The sequence below is a fragment of the Mercenaria mercenaria genome, chromosome 5, assembly GCF_021730395.1.
Source record: "Mercenaria mercenaria strain notata chromosome 5, MADL_Memer_1, whole genome shotgun sequence".
Lineage (NCBI taxonomy): Eukaryota > Metazoa > Mollusca > Bivalvia > Venerida > Veneridae > Mercenaria > Mercenaria mercenaria.
This window is the reverse complement of record NC_069365.1, coordinates 20,248,094-20,269,022: the sequence shown is the minus strand read 5'-3', so window position 1 is coordinate 20,269,022 and position 20,929 is coordinate 20,248,094. Positions and strand designations below refer to the sequence as shown.

The 20,929-nt window shown below is 34.7% G+C and overlaps 1 protein-coding gene across 3 annotated transcripts; it reads left to right on the top strand.

Annotated features, from left to right (window-relative positions):
• Positions 1–56: 56 nt before the first annotated feature.
• On the top strand, positions 57–20,325 carry LOC123556583 (tetratricopeptide repeat protein 29-like). Of its 3 annotated transcripts, none has more exons than XM_053542844.1 (11): positions 57–206; positions 4,267–4,498; positions 6,428–6,651; positions 7,838–8,023; positions 8,376–8,435; positions 9,712–9,924; positions 10,464–10,549; positions 11,243–11,334; positions 13,466–13,589; positions 17,200–17,434; positions 18,078–20,325. In XM_053542844.1, the coding sequence occupies exons 2-11, from the start codon at positions 4,278–4,280 to the stop codon at positions 18,233–18,235; spliced, it is 1,599 nt and encodes a 532-aa protein (XP_053398819.1). In that variant the 5' UTR covers positions 57–206; positions 4,267–4,277; the 3' UTR covers positions 18,236–20,325. The 3 variants fall into 3 exon arrangements, with proteins under 3 accessions (XP_053398819.1, XP_045203343.2, XP_053398820.1); XM_053542845.1 differs by having other exon boundaries at positions 132–206; positions 4,270–4,498; XM_045347408.2 differs by lacking the exon at positions 8,376–8,435.
• The last annotated feature ends 604 nt before the right edge of the window (positions 20,326–20,929 follow it).

The window sequence follows — 20,929 nt, the reverse complement described above, 5'->3', positions numbered from 1 at the left end:
AAAATTATTTAAGTGTGATAAAATAACTCATATTACTGTAATAATAAAAAATAACTTTCAAAAGTTATTCATAAATGTATTCAATATGCTTTGTTAATTTAAATGGTTGCAAAATTCACCTCTGACCATATTTGTCATGACAACAGGAAGCTCAATGGCTGCCAAATAAGACAGTTTTTCATGTAGTTTAAAAAACGATAACAAAGGTAGACATTAGTGTTATTTTTGATAGATACATAGCAGTTTTTGTTATAAATATGGACTTTTTCGAATTAACAATACCACAAAACGTATGAAATTTGTTTTATCAATTCAGCAGGCTTAGGTCGTTAGGAGAATCTCCTAGTTTCTGGCCAGTCATGTTTGTTGGGTTGTCATTATATGAAAATAGGTGTTGCCTACCTTATTGCCAAATATATAGCATCGCATGTCATGTCATGCCCATGGCATAATAGGCATGTTTGTCTTCAGTCAATCAAGATACTAAATTGGTGCAAATGTCTCAGACAATAATGCCATTGTCTACATCACTGTAAAGGGTTAGAATCTAGACATAATGGAAGATAGATCTATCTATTTGCTGTTGACGTCAACCCCTTGCGGGAACGTAGACGTTTTGCGCGTCAAAATCAAGAAGAGAAAGAATATAGTGATAAAAAATTTAGAGTGAAGAAACTAAAAATAAATTTGGTGATATAAAAAGATTAAAACTTGAGTTTGCAGGATAACTAGGGTGAGACATGTTCTAGGCTGCAAACTGCAGCACTTAACTGCTCTAGGGTAGGGAGATGGGCGACACTGGGGGAAGTTGGTTCCAATGGTACACTGTTCTCGGAAAATAAGAAAACTTGTAATAGTCAGTGATTATTTAATTAACCTATAACTTAGGGAATGGCCATAGCGAACATAGTGGGTCATTGGGGTCAGGTAATCGATTGGGATAGCAACCAGATCATGATGAATCTTATAGAAGAGTGATAACTTAGAATCTATACGCCTTAAATCCAGTCGACGAAGGTTTAGGGAGTGTAGCATATCTGTTACACTGGAAGTACGGCCGTAGTCGGTCTTGAGCCAACGGGCGGCTCTCTTTTGGACGCTTTCAATTCCGTCAATTTGAGTTTGGGTGTGGGGCGACCATACCTCGGAGGCATATTCGAGCTGGGGTCGGACTAGAGTCTGGAAAGCAATGGTCTTAATGGGTTGGGATTTGACCTTAATGTTTCTTCGTAGAAACCCTAGGGTTTGGTTAGCTTTCTTGGTTGACCTGTTTTGTTACGATAGATGGTCCACTGGTAAATTTGCTAGGATGTCTTATTTTGACACTGCTAGTAAAACCATAATTATTACAGACATATCTTATAGCAGTGCTCTGGACACTAAATTTTACTGCAAAGGTGATTTTGCAAGGGTGCCAGGCAAGCAGTATTCTTATCACCATCATCTTCTTCATTAATTGCCCCATTCAAGAAGAGTATACAGTCTAATCTGCCTTAACGGTCACCTTGAATCAGCGGTCACCTGACATTACGGTCAGTTTGAGACGCCCCCGATGAAATTCCCTCTATTTTATACTTTGATTCAGCGGGCACCTGCTGTCCGCGGCCAGCAGCCACTCAGATTGCCTCCCAAAGCATAAAAACGGCCTGCATTAGACGGTCAGCGGTCAGTCATGCGGCCATGTTTAAAATTGGATTTAACAGGTTGCTAAATTGCAAGCTGTGTCCATAGAAGCAGACAAGAAATCAACCACCGATGACAGACACGTGACGCCGAAGATAATCGAACGGCTGGTAGACAATAGAAGTTGTATATTTGATGTGCAATGGTGACATTTTGAGAAACACGTGATTGCTAAGTGTCGCGTGACGTCACCACAAAAACGACAAAATGACATGAGCTTCTCAATTCAAACTGATAACCAAAGGTGTGATGCTCTTTGTTGCGATCAAATGGCCAGTAATTATCAGCAATTTGCGTGTCACCTCGTGTCAATTTTGTTGTTCGCAGTTTGATCTCGGTTAAAGATAATACTCGATCTTTAATTACGTGTAGTATCATAATATTTGTGATTTTTTTTTGTATTTCTTTCATCAAAATATTATTGAATTTATATAATATGAAATTGATTTTGTTTGAAAGAAATATAAACCACTCGATCTTTTACGGAACGTTACGGCAATCTTAGATTTTAGCGTAGACAGTAAGCGCGGAGAGTAGCTTCCCTTTACCAAAATGGCGAAAATCGTAATCAAACTTGTTTTGAAGTTGGAAAATCGTCTATGACCATTTTTGTTGTAAAAAAACACGCCGGAGTTGTTGATTGCTAAGAAGACCATTCGTGAACATTGCAAAGGCAAATGCACGTAAATGTATCCTGGTAAAATAATAATAGTTAAACAAAAAAGAAATGGGCCTAAAGGCTAAAGTCATGATTGAACACTGGTCAGAATTAGTCTGAAATATATATATACTGGCTGCCCCTCCGATCAGCGGTCACCTGGCTTAAGCGGCCAAGTTGTCTGCTTCCCCTGGCTGGCTGCTTAAGACAGGTTAGACTGTACTCGTGATTTGATTCTGTGTTCTTATAAATGTGTCATTAGCTGCTTGTCTGACTTATTTATTGTTTGTATATAAACCTTAAAGAGTTATTTGGCTCCACCGTTACATTGTTTGTATGTTGGATCCAATTTAGAACTTTAACGATTCTAATACCAAGATATTTTGCAGTTGTTTTCAATTGTTTTAGTTCTATACTACAATGGATATAAGGAAATTTGGATTTTTCTTCGGGTAATACTCATTACCTCACATTTATTAATATTCATAGCCCAGTCTTTTCCCAAGATTCCAGAGAGCAGATATTGTTTTGGAACTTTTAAGCATCGATGTGAGAGTATAATTTTTAGCTCGACTTTTCGAAGAAAATGTAGAGCTATTGCACTCGCCCCGGCGTCGGCGTCGCCATTGGTTAAAGTTTTTGATAAAGTCAAATATCTCTGTTACTATCAAAGCTATTGACTTGAAACTTAAAATAGATATTTACTATCAAAGTCTACACCAGGAGAAACAATCCCCATAACTCTGATTTGAATTTTGACAGAATTATGCCCCTTTTTAACTTAGAATTTTTGGTTAAAGTTTTTGATAAAGTCAAATATCTCTGTTATTATCAAAGCTTTTGACTTGAAACTCAAACAGTTTTTGACTATCAAAGTCTACACCAGGAGACAAAATTCCCATAACTCTGATTTGAATTTTGACAGAATTATGCCCCTTTTTAACTTAGAATTAAAAAATTTTTTTTTGATAAAGTAAAATATCTCTGTTACTATTAAAGCTTTTGACTTGAAACTCAAAAGAGTTATTTTCTGTCAAAGTCTACACCAGGAAACACAATTCCCATAACTCTGATTTTAATTTTGACAGAATTATGTCCCTTTTTAACTTGGATTTTTTTTACTGGCAAAGCTCTAATTCAGAGTCAAGCACTGAGAAAAGTCGAGCGCGCTGTCTTACAGACAGCTCTTGTTTGCATTCCCAGGGGTCAAATTTAACAATAGTTTGTACTAGCTGAAATTAGCTAGTGCCCTTTTTGATCACTAGCTAAAATGAAAAGCTACCGGCTAAAGTTAATAATATTTAATTACTCTATTAATATTTTACTGGCCAAAACTTACTGATTGATCTCTGTTAGTAGCCAGTCAAAAACAAAAATGTTTTCTATTAGCTTAAAATAGCTTGTGTCATTTTTTGTTGAACAAGAAAATATCATATATTATTGACTAGCTGAAATTAGCTAGTACATTTCAAACCCACTAGCTTTTCAAAATTCCACTAGCATTTAGCTTGTATGCTTGTCTAAATTTGAACCCTGCATTCCTATTGGAGTAATCACATTGGCCTGGCTCTTTTCACAGTTTGGGGAACAAATAGAATAATTGGATGCAGAATTGGCCAGAATATTATTGACCTAAAATTTTATTTCATTTGTTTGTGTCAATTTCCTGTGTCCTTGCTCTAAAGAATTTGATTTAAAGTTGAATTCTGTAAATTTAACTGCTGCCTGTAGACTTATGATGCTATGTTAGTCCATTCTCAGATATTGTTCATCATATTTTCTAGATTATTACAATTTTGTCATACCTTTTGCATCTTAGAACAAGTAAAACTCAGCTTCTTCTTTGTGTTTACATATTCTGGTCAGATCTGGTCTTTTGACATGCAATATGTTTTAGAGTAATATGTTAGCATGTTTTCTTTTAGCAGAGGCCAAGATGGCGGCTGCACATACTTTACCCCCAATTCACGGAGCCAAGAGTGGGGGTAATACAGGAATGATTGGCTCCATGAAACATAGTCAACCAGTACACTTTGCACCAGCACCACCAAAGGGACCTCCAAGTGGAAGGTTAAAGCCTATACAGAAAAAGAAAAAACTACTGGAAACAGATCAAGCATTTTCTCAGCCTATGCTAACAAAAAGGCAGACGACAGCGTAAGAATTGTTGGTCATTATTTGATTGAATTTCTTATTTATATCTAAATTATGGTGGTTTTTTTTTTTTGAAGTTCCAGACTATTTAAAAATCAGGTTGTATCTGCAGCTGACTAGTACTCACTTGAAATTTTGATATACACTTGAACCTCCTTCATCCGAATCCCTCTAATCTGAAACCTCTCTTAACTTTACAAATGATTTGGTACCAATATTTTTATTCCTTCTCTATTTGTAATCTGAAACCTGTCTACTCTGAAAAGGCACAAACTTTTGAGATACCAGATTTATAATACACATACTTAAAAATCTACTTCTCTAATCTGAACCATGGTCATCATAATTCATGATTATAAATGATTCTGATTTTATTCTTGCTCATTTCTGAACTTGAATATATCAAAGAGCTAATGCCTATAAAAATAAATTATGTATTTATACTTCTTTGAGTTATAATGTATACAACTTTAATTATTGCTCTTTAAGAAAGGTGTCAGCAAACAATCGGCCCCCTAACACATGTCATAAGACATGTCAGATGTTTGCTTTGTAGATGCATGCAATAAGCACAGGCGAAATCAATGTTTATAATTAATATTGAAATGTTAAATTAACAAGAAAATTGACATCACACTAAACCAATCTACATGTTGCTTATTGTTTAAGGTTTAGCAGTATATCACAAAACAACAGAAATTTTTAGTAAACGAACAACATCTTTACAAACAACTTATCTGTTCAATACATGTTTTACTGTTCTGTCCCATAGAAATGGATATTTAAAATATTCTAAAGGAGTTGTCCCCCTTTAAAAAAGAATGCCATTTGTAAAGAAATAAATGTAAACAATTGTCAAAAACGATGTTTTACATAGTTATGTTAAGTTTAAACACTGGTACATTGTTGCAAATGCATCAAAACGAAGACATGTAACAGCTTTTTAAAAATGGTGAGTTTTTAAAGGCGCTGAACTGTCCAGAAGTGTGGCCCCTTCATGCAGTCCCTTTCCGGAATTCAATAAATATATGAGTAAATTGACAATGGTTTTGTAGAATAATATACATGTTTTATATGCTGTTTAATTTTCATGTAAAACAATGCTTTCTTTCTATGATTTGGTGATCTCCAAAACATGGACCTAACTCTTAACTATATTTTATTGATCTGTTCATTAGTACAGTCGACATTGTATTAAGAGACCACCCAAGGGACTGCTAAGAAGTGGTCTCTTAATGGAATGGTCTCTTAATGAATTTCAGTCAGATGAAAAGAAAAGTTATTTTTAACTGTTAATGTAACAGTATTAATTACGAACATACATGTATGGTTCAAAAATCTGTTTTTACATCGTGAACACTTTTCCAAGTACACAAACCGTGAAAATTATGGCTAGATTGTTTGTAAGTTCGACTGATACAATTCATACAAAGGTTAGTTGCATTCAGTCATGTGCAAAACGTACCCACTAATTACACAGATGAAGAAATGCCCGGTAGAATTTTGGTACCTGGTCGCTTAATAGATACTTTTTTCGAATATTTTACCTGTCGGGACTACATTAATGTGGTCGCTAGTCGTTTAATGAAAAAGTCGTTTAATGGAATGAATTTATGTACTGAAAACGTTCGGGAGGGATTTTGACCGGTCGTTTAATACAAAAATCGCTTAATAGAGGTGGTCGCAAGTACGATGTCGACTGTAGATGGATATACACATCATGTTTAATAAATAACATATTTTTTCTGTCTAAAATAGAAACCTTTCTAATCTGAAAACCCCTCTAATCCAATTTTTTTGTTTTTGGGTCTGAGCATATTCAGATAAGAAATATTCCACTGTAATAAAATCTGTTCTTACTTTTACTAAAATTTTATTCATGCTTTCAGTGTTTAGATTATTTACTTAAGTCTGTCTGGTTTTGTTTTTCAGATATCGGAATACATATAAACATAATTTGTGTGTGGACATGTTACAAAATGGTTTTCATTTATCATTCTGTGAACTTTTTGCACTAATTAAAAGACAAGAAGATACAAGAGTGCAAGCAGGACCAGAATCACTTCTGTGGAATATGATATTACTTGAGGATCAACATGATAAATTGGATATGCTAAAACTTCATTTAACTAGAGCAGAAACAGCTCAAAGAAAAGGTAATTTGCTGTTTCTCTGATTTTGTATAGGTTACATAGCATATGCATATTTTCAGTATACTAAGTTTTCAGTTGAAAGTCATATGAGCCGTGCCATGGGAAAACCAACATAGTGGCTTTGCGACCAGCATGGATCCAGACCAGCCTGCGCATCCGCGCAGTCTGGTCAGTCTCCATGCTGTTCGCTTTTAAAGCCTATTGAAATTGGAGAAACTGTTAGCGAACAGCATGGATCCTGACCAGACTGCGCGGATGCACAGGCTGGTCTGGATCCATGCTGGTCGCAAAGCCACTATGTTGGTTTTCTCATGGCGCGGCTCATATATTCATATTGTACTTGTTTTTGATAAAGATGCTAAGTTGAGGCCTTTACTTTTTGCATTTGATGTGACTAGACACTTGGCATGATGACCATGGTCATGCAGTGCTGCACACAGATGGCTATGATAATTTTTCTGTTTGGGTAATTGTTCATCTGTGAATAAGGAAACAAGATTTTCTTCATGGGTTCATTTACCTAAGCCTCTTAATGGGGAAAAAAAAACTAAGTACTTAACTGATTATTCTTTTTTATGCCCCCAGCATCTACTGATGCGGGGCATATAGTGATTGTCCTGTCCATCCGTCCGTTTGTTCATTCGTTCATCCATCCGTACGAGGTTAACCAAATGGGACCGTTCCGTCTAGCATCAATATCCCTTACTAGAATGACTTGATACTTATGCAGATGTAACCTGTGACCATTCCTCATCTTCAGACATCACCTGACTTCAGTTTGACCTTGACCTCATTTTGTACTTAGGTTGCTTTATATGGGCCATCTCTTGGTTAACCAAATGGGACCGTTTCATCTAGCATCAGTACCGCTTACAAGAATGAATTGATACTAATACAGATGTTAACTGTGACCATTCTTCATCTTCAAACATCACCTGACCTCAGTTTGACCTTGACCTCGTTCTGGACTTAGGTGCAAAATCTATCGACAAGGATGCCACTGGGGGCATCAAGCGTTTATTGAATGCAGCTTCTTGTTTGTCTTGAGTTTAATGAAATACGTTCATAGTTGGTTTGATTTTAAAACAATGTTAATTACAGCTTTGATTCTTCATGAATTTTGAATAACAGATTCTATAAAATTTATGTGTTATCTAATTTAAAATTGTTTTTTTCTTGAAATATTAAGGTGACTATCAAGAAGTGTACAGAGCAAGATATGAACTTGCACGTTATTTCCAGTCTTGCAATGATAAATGGTTGTCAGATCATTTCTTTGAGACATGTCTTGATACGAGTAACATGGTCGACAATGACGGTGGAAAAATGCAAGCCGAGGGCTATTGTAATGTGGCACTGGCACAGGAAGAAAATGGTAAAGTCCATATCATCACTTTTGATTGACTAATGGAAGAACTACAAGTTTCAAATTTCCAGCATTTTATTGCTGAAACCAATAATTTAGATACTACACAGTGGGTAAATTTGTTATGTAAAATACTTACTTTCTTCTTTTCTTTTACATTGGTAACAAATGCTTGCTACTTTCATTATCAACAGATCTGTATTACACCTTATTATACATTCATTAAATTACAAATTATTACCACATTTTAATGAATTGTCCAAAGTTTGACCCCAAATTTTTGGGTTACCTTTGACAGGCACAGGGTAGATAACTTAGAACAAATGTGTTTATTATATAAATCACCAAGATGCCCTTTCAGCTCACAAGGCAGAAGTTGAATCAAAGAGAACTTACCAAATTACCGGCTTTTATATTCAAGGTTTACAGTTGAACTGTTCAGTTATTTTGTTATCAGTTGCAAATGTTGCAATAAATGTTTCACCTAAAAATAGTTTAATATTATTTTACTTCCCCTAATTGTTCATTTCCTTACAGATTTTTAGGAAAACTGTTATGTTTTGACATTAATGTTGATTAGTCTACAAAACTATGTTAAAAATTATCTTAAGGTAGTTCTGCACATTTGGGTTGAAATTTTTTCCACAATGTAGAATTTGAGTAAACCCTATTTTTTTTAAACTTCAGAATATACTTGGTAAATTCAGCAAATAAAAATGATAGTGCCGTGTGCTTGATTTTTTGCTAGACTGATTTGAAAAATTTGGACCTCATGTTTTTTCATAATGGGAGTCTATGGGAAAATCACAACTTTCATAACATTTTCGCAAATAGAAATTTTTCTACAAAGAAAATTTAATGAAACTTCTCACAGTCATAAATAAACATAATTATGACCTATAATGTGGTATAATAAAATGTATAGGTCCGTGTGCTTATTTTTGAGATATTTGACCAAGATTAAAGTGAACCGCACATTTAAAGTCAATTTTAAGACATATTTTTGAATTATTTAACATGTCAGATGTTTTAATATCATTATATTCACTTTAGAAAAAAAGTAACAGTGCCATTGTAATAAATTTTTCACACAGGTTGCCGTGAATTCATAAAATGATTTTCATTTCCGTACGCCTGATCCAGGCTTTGTTATACGTTTTCCAGATAAATGACATTATGCCATCACTTCCGGTTTATCAAACGTGCAGAAGTACCTTAAGACTGCATGTTTTAAACAGGTTTTGTCAGTAGATTTTATCAATAAAAGCATAAGAATTACATGTTTTGTGTACTTCCTTACACGTGTTACAAATATTTGGAATATCTAAACTTTAAAACTCAGTGCCACTAAATGCTGTTAATGTAAAACCTATAGAATCATCAAGACAGTGTTTTATTTCTTCTTAAGAAACTTTCCTTATAGAATTTTGTTGTTGTCTTTTTATCTGTATGTTAGAAAAAATGTTTGAATAAGTTGATGTAAAGTATAAAGCAATTCTTATAACCAACTCATTTTGAAGCACTGCATTATAAATTGACGCTAAAATGCAGTATGGCTACAAATTATTGCAGATATAGCAAAAACATACCTAGCACTACTGAAGATACATAGAACTGAAAGAGAGATGCAAAGAAAGATACAGTGATTTAGCAATGCAAAGTACTCATAATAAATATGGATAGTTTCTTTGTTTTAGCTGATTATTACAATGCAGCAGAAAATTTTGAGGCATACTATGGTCTTGCTTCTCAAAATAAGGACTGGACAACAGCCGATGGTATAACATTCCACACAGATGCATGTATACACCTGGCTCGCATATATACTACTATAGGAGAACGTGTAGAGCAAGAGGATGTAGAATTAATGCTAGAATACCTCACAAAGGCTTACAACTCCACAAAAGAAAGTAAGTTACATTGTATATTCAATTACATATACACATTGTTAGAGGTGTATGACTGGTGGCGTCAGAGTATATGGCAAAACCCCTCCCACTGGAAAAAAAAATGCTAGTGTTTTCACAGTTCAAGGTGGACAAAAAATTGTTGTCCTATGGAATTATTATCATCCATAGTTAGGAGTGGTTTGATCTACCTGTACAAAATCATGAGACGGTTTTTGTTTGATATGAATTTTAAGCGGGATAACTTTTGTCTGATTCTTCAAGGCATGCCTGAGATTTAGTCCTGGAGGGATTTTGTTACCAGTTCCTCATGGCATCATTAATGACTGGAAGTTTACTACGATCCCCCAGTAACAAAAGTAAAGACAACATATTTATAAATGTAAAAATATCATGTCCACAAATATAATGCAATTGAATTTCAGGGTGTTGTACAGAATAAATATCTTTGAAATAGTCTTTCTTTTTGTAAGCAGTCACTGAATTCTGTGAAATCTAGTGTAATTTCATAACACATACCGGAAAATGATTTATGACCACAGGTCAGCAGCAGAAGCTGGAAGGGGAGGCAGCATACAGACTGGGTCTAGCAGCAGACACAGCTGCTGACAGTGATACAGCACTTGTTGTAAGTCTAATACATTTGGAAAAAAAAGCTGTTTTTGCAGGTTTTTTGCTTAAGTCTTTTATATTTATTTAAAGCTTTCATTGAAAGGGTTCATTTAATTGGCATTGCTGCTTAGATTAAATAGATTAAAGGCAACTTTTTATATGTCCCAAGAAACCTGAAACTGGTACATAATTTATGTTACACAGTGGCATTTCATAATAAACACAAAAAACCTATTCTCACATCCTTGGCTTTCAGAACTTTGCCAAACCTCTGAATTTATTTTTATTTTATTTTGTTGGGTTTAACGTCGCATTGACACAATTATAGGTCATATGGCGACTTTCCAGCTTTGATGGTGGAGGAAGACCCCAGGTGCCCCTCCATGCATTATTTCATCCCGAACCGGTACCTGGGTAGAACCACCGACCTTCCGTAAGCCAGCTGTTTGGCTTCCTCACATGAAGAATTCAATGCCCCGAGTGAGGCTCGAACCCACATTGATGAGGGGCAAGTGATTTGAAGTCAGCGACCTTAACCAAACCTCTGAAAAATAAGAACGACAAAAATAAAGATGAAAGGTAAAGTGAACAAGATCAACAGCAAAAGAAAAATATATATTGAATCATGATGATAAGTTCTAAATGAAATTTTAATATATGATTATTTTTCTCCAGAATGTGTTTATAAATAATTTTGACATTTTTTCAGCATTTGAACACATACTTGGATATTTGCCGATCCACTGATGATAAGGAAGGCATCGGAAAAGCTTGTGATGCAATAGCGAAAACATTTGCCAGGTAAAACTTGAAACTTTTCTCTTTCTTATACACATATATATACTGTATAGCTTAATTATTCATACTAATCATGTTATACTTCCTGTGATGAGTCATAAAACCTTTGTATTTGTTCTTTTAAACCTTTACCCTGCTAAATTTCTTAAATGGACTAGTCCATCATTCAGTTTAGGCAGTACCACTTATTATTCAAAGGGGTGTTCACTGAAAATTTATTGACTGAATAGCGAACAGTGCAGACCATGATCAGACTGCACGGATGTGCAGGCTGATCTTGGTCTGCACTGGTCGCAAAGGCAGAATCACTTGCCATCAGCAGGCTAAAGGTTAAAGTTGATTTATCTTTAAATTGAAACAATAATCAAAAATCATCTTATGAATTATGTCTTCAGCTTATTCTTTTACTCTTTAATCAGTGAATTCATATATCTTACTGCTTTCTTGTTTGTAGTTACAATAAGGCAGTTTTACTCGCAGTCATAATGTTCTAAAAAAAACATATATTACTATAGGCTTTCATTTTCTTTTGTCATCTTTACTTGTCTGTATATTCATCTATAAATTATATTTTCAAAGACTGTTTGGTAGGTAGTCTGTTGTATATTGTGGAAATGTTTTGAAAGAAATGTTATGTTTAGCAGTGATCACTTACTTTATCTAGATTTTGTAAATAGTGAAATACACACTTGGATGTTCACTATATTTAAAAAAAAACACATGGAAAATTGAAATTTTCTGAGCTAGCAGCTTACTATATAAGAAACATCTCAGAAAGTTTGTTACATATTTAATTATTTATTAATTTCAGTTGTTTACTCATCAGGATAAAGTTCTTCTTATAATATTGTGTCTTTTTATTACTGCTGCAAGAATTTATCTTCTGGTTAATATACATTTACAAAAAATTTCAGGTCTTGATCTAATGCTAAAGGGTGCCAGTTTATGTTTTAGAGTTTTTAGCTCGGACTATTTTTTCAGTATATACCACTACAGTGCAAAACCAGATTGCTTTTTTTTAAAGCACCTTATATATGCTTTTGAATATATGAGAATTTGTGATTGTATGTAATTCCAGTATTTTAAAGCAACATTATGTAAAAATGTGCTAAACTAAGTTTTTTTGTCTGCACCTTGCATGAAACTGTGTTCACTGACACAAGAAAAAAGTGAAATTTATAGCAGAATCTTAATTTTATCAACTGAAGCATGTTTTCTACTTTTTGTTGTGAAACAAAAATATTTAATTGAGTTCTAATTGATTATTAATATTCTTCAGTTTAAAGACAGAATGTCCTCTTAAAAAAGATGTTTAAGATAAAATAATCAAAATTTGCTGTTCATTTTCATTTTATAGATAAAGAAATGATTTCTAAAATATAAAACTGTTTATGTATTACTTTTAAAATTTTCAAGAAGGCTCATGGTTTTAAAAAGGATATAACAAAAAGTTCACATCAGTAATTGCCAGCATTGTGATAACAGGTGGAATTGACAGTAGAAAATATGAGCCATGCCATGAGAAAACCAACATAGTGTGTTTGCGACCAGCATGGATCCAGTCCAGCCTGCGCATCTGCGCAGTCTGGTCAGGCTCCATACTGTTCGCTTTTAAAGCCTATTGGAATTGGAGAAACTGTTAGCGAACAGCATGGATCCTGACCAGACTGCGCGGATGCGCAGGCTGGTCTGGATCCATGCTGGTCGCAAAGCCATTATGTTGGTTTTCTCTTGGCGCGGCTCATATAAGACTTAGAATAGATACCTACTGATATATAGATACTTTTGCTGGACTTGTTCTTTTTTACTTCAGTGATGTACTATTTCTCTAGAGGTATTCTGATATGTCAGTTTAAAAATTGTAAAGGTATCCCTGTAAATCTGTGTTAAATTTTATAACACAGTCACGCAGGGATATAAATTGGCAGGGGCCCAGTAGCCCATGGCCCTTAGATTTTGGGCTGGGCGCATAAATTGTTGGAGAAAATGCCCATATACCTAATGTTAAACATTTATTTTTGACAGTCTGGGCCCCTAAATAAAAATAGCTAGTTTATATCCCTGCCTGAGTGCTATAAAATAACACAATTCTTGTGACATATGGTCATTATTTGAATGTTCTTTCCATTTACAGACAAGGGAGAGTTGAGGAGAGCATAGAGTATTTGAAGCAGTTTGTAACTGTAGCAGAGAAGAGCGGTCAGGAACATGCTTACAGCAAGGCTTGTCATAACCTGGGAAATATCTATAATACTCTGGTGAGTTAGCTTGTCATTTTAGCTTGAAATGTCTGTAATACACTGGTAAGTTAGCTTGTCATTACATAGAAAATAGCTGTAATACACTGGTGAGACCTGTAAATTTTCTATAATACTCTGGTGTATTAGCTTGTCTTTAGATAGGAAACATCTGTAATACAGCGGTAGGTTGTCTTGTCATTACCTTGGGAATCTTCATAATACAGTGGTCAGTTAGCTTGTCATAATATGGGAAATATCTAAGATACATTTGTAAGTTAACATATCATAACCTGGGAAAGGTCCCTTTTATACTTATTTAATGTTTTTTGATACCCTTCTCTATCTCGGTTGTTACTAAATACGTTTGACACAGACTTAAGCTATTGTCCAATATCTTCATCCACATTGAAGTAATTAAACACTTCAGTGACAGCTCCAGCTTCCTCAGATGTGCCCAGTTTCACTATCCAGCATCAAAGTAGTAGAACACGCTGTCTCCTGTGACAACTCTTGTTCTTTGATGTCATTCATTCCGTAAGCTTTTATGTGGCTATTTTTCTTTTACATGGCTAAAAGAACAATAGGGAGAACATAAGAGTAGCCACATAAATACCCATTTGTAGGAACGTCTGTCTGTCCAGCCTTCCGTCTGTCTATCAGAATTTGTGTCCTTCAGTATGTGACCCAGATTCATCAAACCTCACAGGATTGTTATTCAGCAAGGGAAGCTGTGCACCAGGGGTTTTAATTTGGATCTCACACAGTCAGACCAGAGTTATGGCCCTTGACTTAGTTAAAAATATGCATAAAAAGGGCCTAAGTCTGTGTCGCTTGTATCTCAAAAAGTATTGAACCCAGTTTTATGAATCATTACAGGAATATGTATTCAGCATGTGAAGTTGTGCATCTGGGGTTTTGTTAGAGATATCACTCTGTCAAACCAGAGATATGGCCCTTGCCTTAGTAAAAAAACAGGCATGAAAAGGCATACAATTTGTGTCGCACGTATCTCAAAAAGTATATGACCTAGGGTCATGAAACCATTTAGGAATATTATCCAGCATGTTAATTTGTGCACCTGAGTTTTTGTTTTTTTTGTGTTTTTTTTTCACTTTGCAAGACCAGAGTTATGGCCCTTGACTTAGTCAAAAAATAAAAGTTTGTGCCGCATGTATGTCAAACAAAATGTACTTGACCTAGATTCATAAAACAGTAGAGGATTGTTTTATAGCCTATGAAGTTTTGCACCAGGTGTTCTCTTTGGGATTTTAATCAGCTAGGCCAGAGTTATCGTCCTTCACTTAGTGAAAAATGCACATAAAGTTCTTAAAAGTTTGTGTTGCAAACATCTTAAATCAAAATCTTGAGATGTCTGATGGTTGCGGGTTTTGCTAGATTTATTTTCTGTTTAAAAGCCAGTCTATAAATATACATGTATAAGAAACAAATACAAAGGTGCCTCATATATAAGATTAACTCTGCCTGACCTTACATGAACTTATGCAAATTGCCAGCTGGAAGTCAGTGATGTAACCATCGGCTAGAATACCTTACCATTGATAGATCTTGCATAATCTAAATGGTCAGTGTGAATGGATAGAGGTTGAAGAAGAACTGCTGATAATTCATCCGCATTATTCATGAATGGGATTACTTTGTGTAGCACATGAACATCCTTTGGATGTGATTTGGAATCAAATAAAGATGCTATATGATTGTCAGAAATACACTTGTAACTTTGGTAGCGGGATAAACCCGCAACCAAAAATGTTTCACCTTGTGTCATAAAACCATGTACAGTGACAGGAGTGGTGGGGGAGGGGGCAACTGTGTTCTATGGACACACATCTAGTTTCTTACTATACACCTTAAAAAAAAGAGATATAATTATGTCTTCCCCCCCCCCTCTGGGGGAGACATATTGTTTTTGCCGTGTCCGTCCGTCCATACATCACACTTCATTTCCGAGCAATAACTGGAGAACCATTTGACCTAGAACCTTCAAACTTCATAGGATTGTAGGGCTGCTGGAGTAGACGACCCCTATTGTTTTTGGGGTCACTCCGTCAAAGGTCAAGGTCACAGGGGCCTGAACATTGAAAACCATTTCCGATCAATAACTAGAGAACCACTTGACCCAGAATGTTGAAACTTAATAGGATGATTGATCATGAAGAGTAGATGACCCCTATTGATTTTGGGGTCACTCCGTCAAAGGTCAAGGTCACAGGGGCCTGAACATTGAAAACCATTTCCGATCAATAACTAGAGAACCACTTGACTCAGAATGTTGAAACTTCATAGAATGATTGGTCATGAAGACTAGATGACCCCTTTTGTTTTTGGGGTCACTCCATCAAAGGTCAAGGTCACAGGGGCCTGAACATTGAAAACCATTTCCGATCAATAACTAGAGAACCACTTGACCCAGAATGTTGAAACTTCATAGGACGATTGTTCATGAACAGTAGATGACCCCTATTGTTTTTGGGGTCACTCCATCAAAGGTCAAGGTCACAGGGGCCTGAACAATGAAAACCATTTCCGATCAATAACTAGAGAACCACTTGACTCAGAATGTTGAAACTTCATAGGATGATTGGTCATGAAGAGCAGATGACCCCTATTGTTTTTGTGGTTACTCCGTCAAAGGTCAAGGTCACAGGAGCCTGAACATTGAAAACCATTTCTGATCAATAACTTGAGTACCACTTGACTCAGAATGTTGAAACTTCATAGGATGATTGTACATGCAAAGTAGATGACCCCTATAGATTTTGGAGTCACTCCGTTAAAGGTCAAGGTCACAGGGGCCTGAACATTGAAAACCATTTCCGGTCAGTAACTTGAGAACCACTCAACCCAGAATGTTGAAACTTAATATGAGGATTGTTCATGCAGAATAAATGACCCCTATTGTTTTTGGGGTCACTCCATTAAAGGTCAAGGTCACAGGAGCCTGAACATTGCTAACCATTTCGATCAATAACTTCAGAACCTCTTGATCCAGAATGTTGAAACTTCATAGGATGATTGGTCATGAAGAATAGATGACCCCTATCGATTTTGGGGTCACTCTGTTAAAGGTCAAGGTCACAGGAGCCTGAACATGGAAAACAATTTCCGATCAATGACTTGAGAACCACTTGACCCAGAATGTTGAAACACAGGATGATTGAACATGCAGAGTAGATGATCCCTATTGATTTTGGGGTCAGTCTATTAAAGGTCAAGGTCACAGGGGCCTGGTCATGTAAAATCATTTCTGGAGAATAACTTGAGAACCACTTGACCTGGAATGTTGAAACTTAATAGGATGATTGGACATGTAGAGTAGATGACCCCTGTTTATTTTGAGGTCACTTGATCAAAGGTCAAGGTCACAGGAGCTTGAACATTGACTTGAGAACTGCTAGGCCAGTAGTGTTGAAATTTAGCAAGATGACTGGACATGCCAAGTAGATGATCCCTATTGCAGCCAACCATCAGTGTCTCTTTGACTTTCGCTCCTGACCCCTATTGATTTCTTGCCTATAGGACTTTGCATTGGAGGAGACATGTGCTTTTTTACAAAAGCAATTTCTAGTTCTAAATTGATAGATATAGAATAAGATTTGTATATTTTCAGGGAAAATATGATGAAGCAACAAAATATTTTGACAAGGCATATAACTTGTCACGTTCAATGGGAGAAGTAGCATCAATCAATGTTAATCGTGTACAGTTTGGTGTAGCCATGGCACACAAAATGTTACAAGGGATCGGAGGTCACATTGTAGCCAACCATCTTCCAGCACTTGAAAGACTTATTGAATGGAAAAGTTCTAGAGTAGATGATTTTGACAAACCATTCCCAGAACCAAGTAAGTAATATGATGAAATGGTTCCTACTTTTTATAACATTTCTTTTAAAACATTATGAGACATTCTTCATTAAACTTTTTAGTGTCATCAGTGGTGTGTTTAGTTCAGAAACAGTATTATAATTTGATGAGAAAAAAGCTTCAAATACCATTACATATACTAGTACTTCTCTCTCAGTCTTATTATTTTCTTCCAAAGAAGAGAGATATTGTGATTTCAGTGAAAAATAATAAACAGTTATACATGGTTACTTAAGGATTGTTTGCATATGTACATGCGTAGTTACAATGTTTTGAAGGTTTTTAAAATCTTACTTTCATTTTGATGTAGAATGAAACAAAATGTTGAATATGACAAAAAAAATGAAATATACCTTGTGGTATGATTGATGTTTTCTGATTAAAAGATTTGATAATAATGATAATGAATTTATTAGTTTATTAGTACAGTTTACAATTTATTGGCAGAAACTACATTAAACCTCAAACTGAAAGATGTCCATGTATGAGGGAGAGAACATATGCTGTACAGACTAGACAAACTGACACTGTAAGCTGTTTGAAGGCAGAACCTTCAAGTACTTTTGAAATTATTTACTTGAATTTAAGTCATGCAAACAGTGTATATGATTTCTATTTACAGAGGCAGAAAGCCCTAAACCTGCTACCCCACCCGCTCCTGTACGGGAAGAGAAAACTGATGTTAGCGCCACCTCTGAACAGCAGGAGGAAGCAGCACCAAGGGAGCAAACTGAGACTTCTATGGCTGACACAGAAACTGATACCACTGCACAAGATTGATTTTATTAGAAAGACACTTTGATACTGACAGCATTTCATATACCAGTGATTTTGTTCATTATTGGATGCTTAAAAAATAGAGTCTAAACTGCTTCTTTAACTGTTTGTCATAACAAGCACATACAGAGAAAATAAGTGACATTGACCCAAGAAAGAAATATGAGGCAGTTTATAGATTTGCAGAATTTGTATTATTTTTATTGTTTATAAATACTCTAATGCACAGTTGCAAACATTTATCAAATATTTTGACAGTCCCATAGGTGTCTTACATCTTCACTTGCAGATTTTTTGTTCTTATAAATCTTTAATATTCAGCTCATAGCCATGCACTGTTCTACTTGAAGTTACTGCCACAGCTGTGCCTTACAGAGAAAATTAAGGAGGACAGAATATTATGTACATTTATTTGTTGAAAACAGTTACAATTGATACTTATTGTAATCATAAGGATCTGATTTAAACTTGCTTAATATGGAATTATTTGAAAAATTTATACACATATTATATATATATATATATATATATATCCACCATTCTGATACAAGTAATATGATAATATCAGTATCATTTGAAGTATTCTATTTATACACTTTTTTTTGTTAAAATACTGGCATCCTTATTTTATAATGCCTGAAATGTTGAGAAAAATAGCACAAGAGTAAATCGTTATGTTTTATATTACATTATACTGCTGAAACTGTTGCTACTGCTGAAAATAGGAAAAACATCAAGGGAGATAATCCCTGTACATTTGTACAACTTGCTGGTCGTGCCACTGCTGTTATTTAAACTTTTAAATTTGCTGAATATTTCCTATTGAAATTTATAATGTACTTTGCTTTATTCAATACTTATTCTTCCTTTATTCCATACATATTCATATTTCATCGGTTATATACATGGTCACAACATTCAGTGATATTCATTCATATATCCAAGCATCACAACCACAACACACACAGCATTTATTCCTTCATCTACCCTATGTCATATTCATGCATGTGTGAATTACATGCACAGTATTTCTGCAAGTCAGTTTATTCTTTCAATCTATACTGAATTTGGTCACTCGTACAGGAAGATGGGGTTTTTTCCCCATTGTTTTAGAGCTTTTTCTTCAGTAGATTCCAAAAATCGAGACTAAAATAATTTAACATGAATATATATATAATAATTTTAATCTGACAGAAAGTTCCTGAATTTAGCGTAATATAGGACAACTACTTCTTACTGTGTTTCAGTCTAGATTTGTATTGAATTTCTACTTCTTTGAAAATACATGCCAAATTTAAAATAAGGACAACAGTATTTTATGAATACATTTATAAAGCAATAGTTCAGATACAATGTTTGAATGAGTGGGTGGGTTATATCTGTATAGTGTAGTTGTAAGAATGTAGCCATTTTATTTATAATTCCTGTTTTATTGTGTAATGTTACAACACCAATCACAGTGCTGTAGGACATATATTATGGAATAAATCCTGTGATATATACTTTCATCCTAACAATTAAAGTTGTTGTTATTCTCTGAACTTCGTTGTTTATGTTGTTTATATCTGTACAGAAAAATTTGCTACCTTTTCAAAACTTTTTCCCAGTATTCCTTAAAAATATGATGGCAGTCTCATGCTTTAACTAGGTTTTAAATATGAAACCAATATGGAAACCTTATCATTGAATTGTCAACCATACTTTACTTTCAAATTTTACTTCTAACAAATTGAGAAAGGATATGATGTGTCACATATTGTTGAAATAAATTTCTAAAAACGTTTTCTTCTAATTATTTGAATAAGAATTGCATTTTTTGTGCTTTTTTGTTTTCCTATACGATGTTTGTGAGTATCATAAGATATTTTGCAGCTACACTTGATCATATTTTACAATATACTGCTGAAGTACGCGTTTGCAGTAATCAACACACATATATGTATACCAGGGATACCAGGGATGGTATACATTGTGTGTTGTCTAGCATATGTGTAAAAGAAGTTGTGATATTTGTGTTTGTTTTTGTCATGTTGATTATACAATATTTAGATTATCAAAAGAAAATTTCCAATAAATTTAATTTATATAATGAATCTTTTTTTGTTTGTATTTCTCTTCTTACTTAAAGCCAAACAGTATGCTTGATGTTCCTGAAAAGTCATGTTGGCTGGTCTGCTTTCGAAAAAAAGTGACCATTATATATTTTTATATAGATGGAAATGACTCATTTTGTGATATTTGATGTTAATTTATTGATAGCATGTCCATATATTATAAAATTTCTTGTTTGAAAGTTTACGATGTTGACCACAAAACTAGAAGGTGCTTGGTTCAAGCTCTGCTTGGGTAAGAGCTGCATAGCAAACCTTGTAGCACAACAATACTGTTTTTAGCTCAACTTTACGAAATATATATGAAGAGCTATCCTACTGTTGGCACTTTCACTTTATCTCTGTAATTACTTGATGGATTTGCTTCAAACAATAGTTATTCTTCATTATCATCCAAATCATATGACACAAGGACCATTACTCTTGCACCAATATTTCATGAATTGTGCCCATTTTTACTTAGAACTTGGGTGCATTTGACTGGACTGTTTGAATTTTTTCAAATAGTAGAACTTTAGTTTGTTGGTGTCAGCATCAGCATCACAAAAGTTTGCATGTAAGTAGGTTTCTCTAAAACTACAGGCCT

Coding starts and splice junctions, on each gene's coding strand:
- LOC123556583 (XM_053542844.1), top strand. CDS start 4,278: ATGGCGGCTGCACATACTTTACCCCCAATTCACGGAGCCAAGAGTGGG. Junction 8,436..9,711: donor TACCGGCTTTTATATTCAAG/GTTTACAGTTGA, acceptor TCTTTGTTTTAG/CTGATTATTACAATGCAGCA. Junction 11,335..13,465: donor ATAGCGAAAACATTTGCCAG/GTAAAACTTGAA, acceptor TTCCATTTACAG/ACAAGGGAGAGTTGAGGAGA.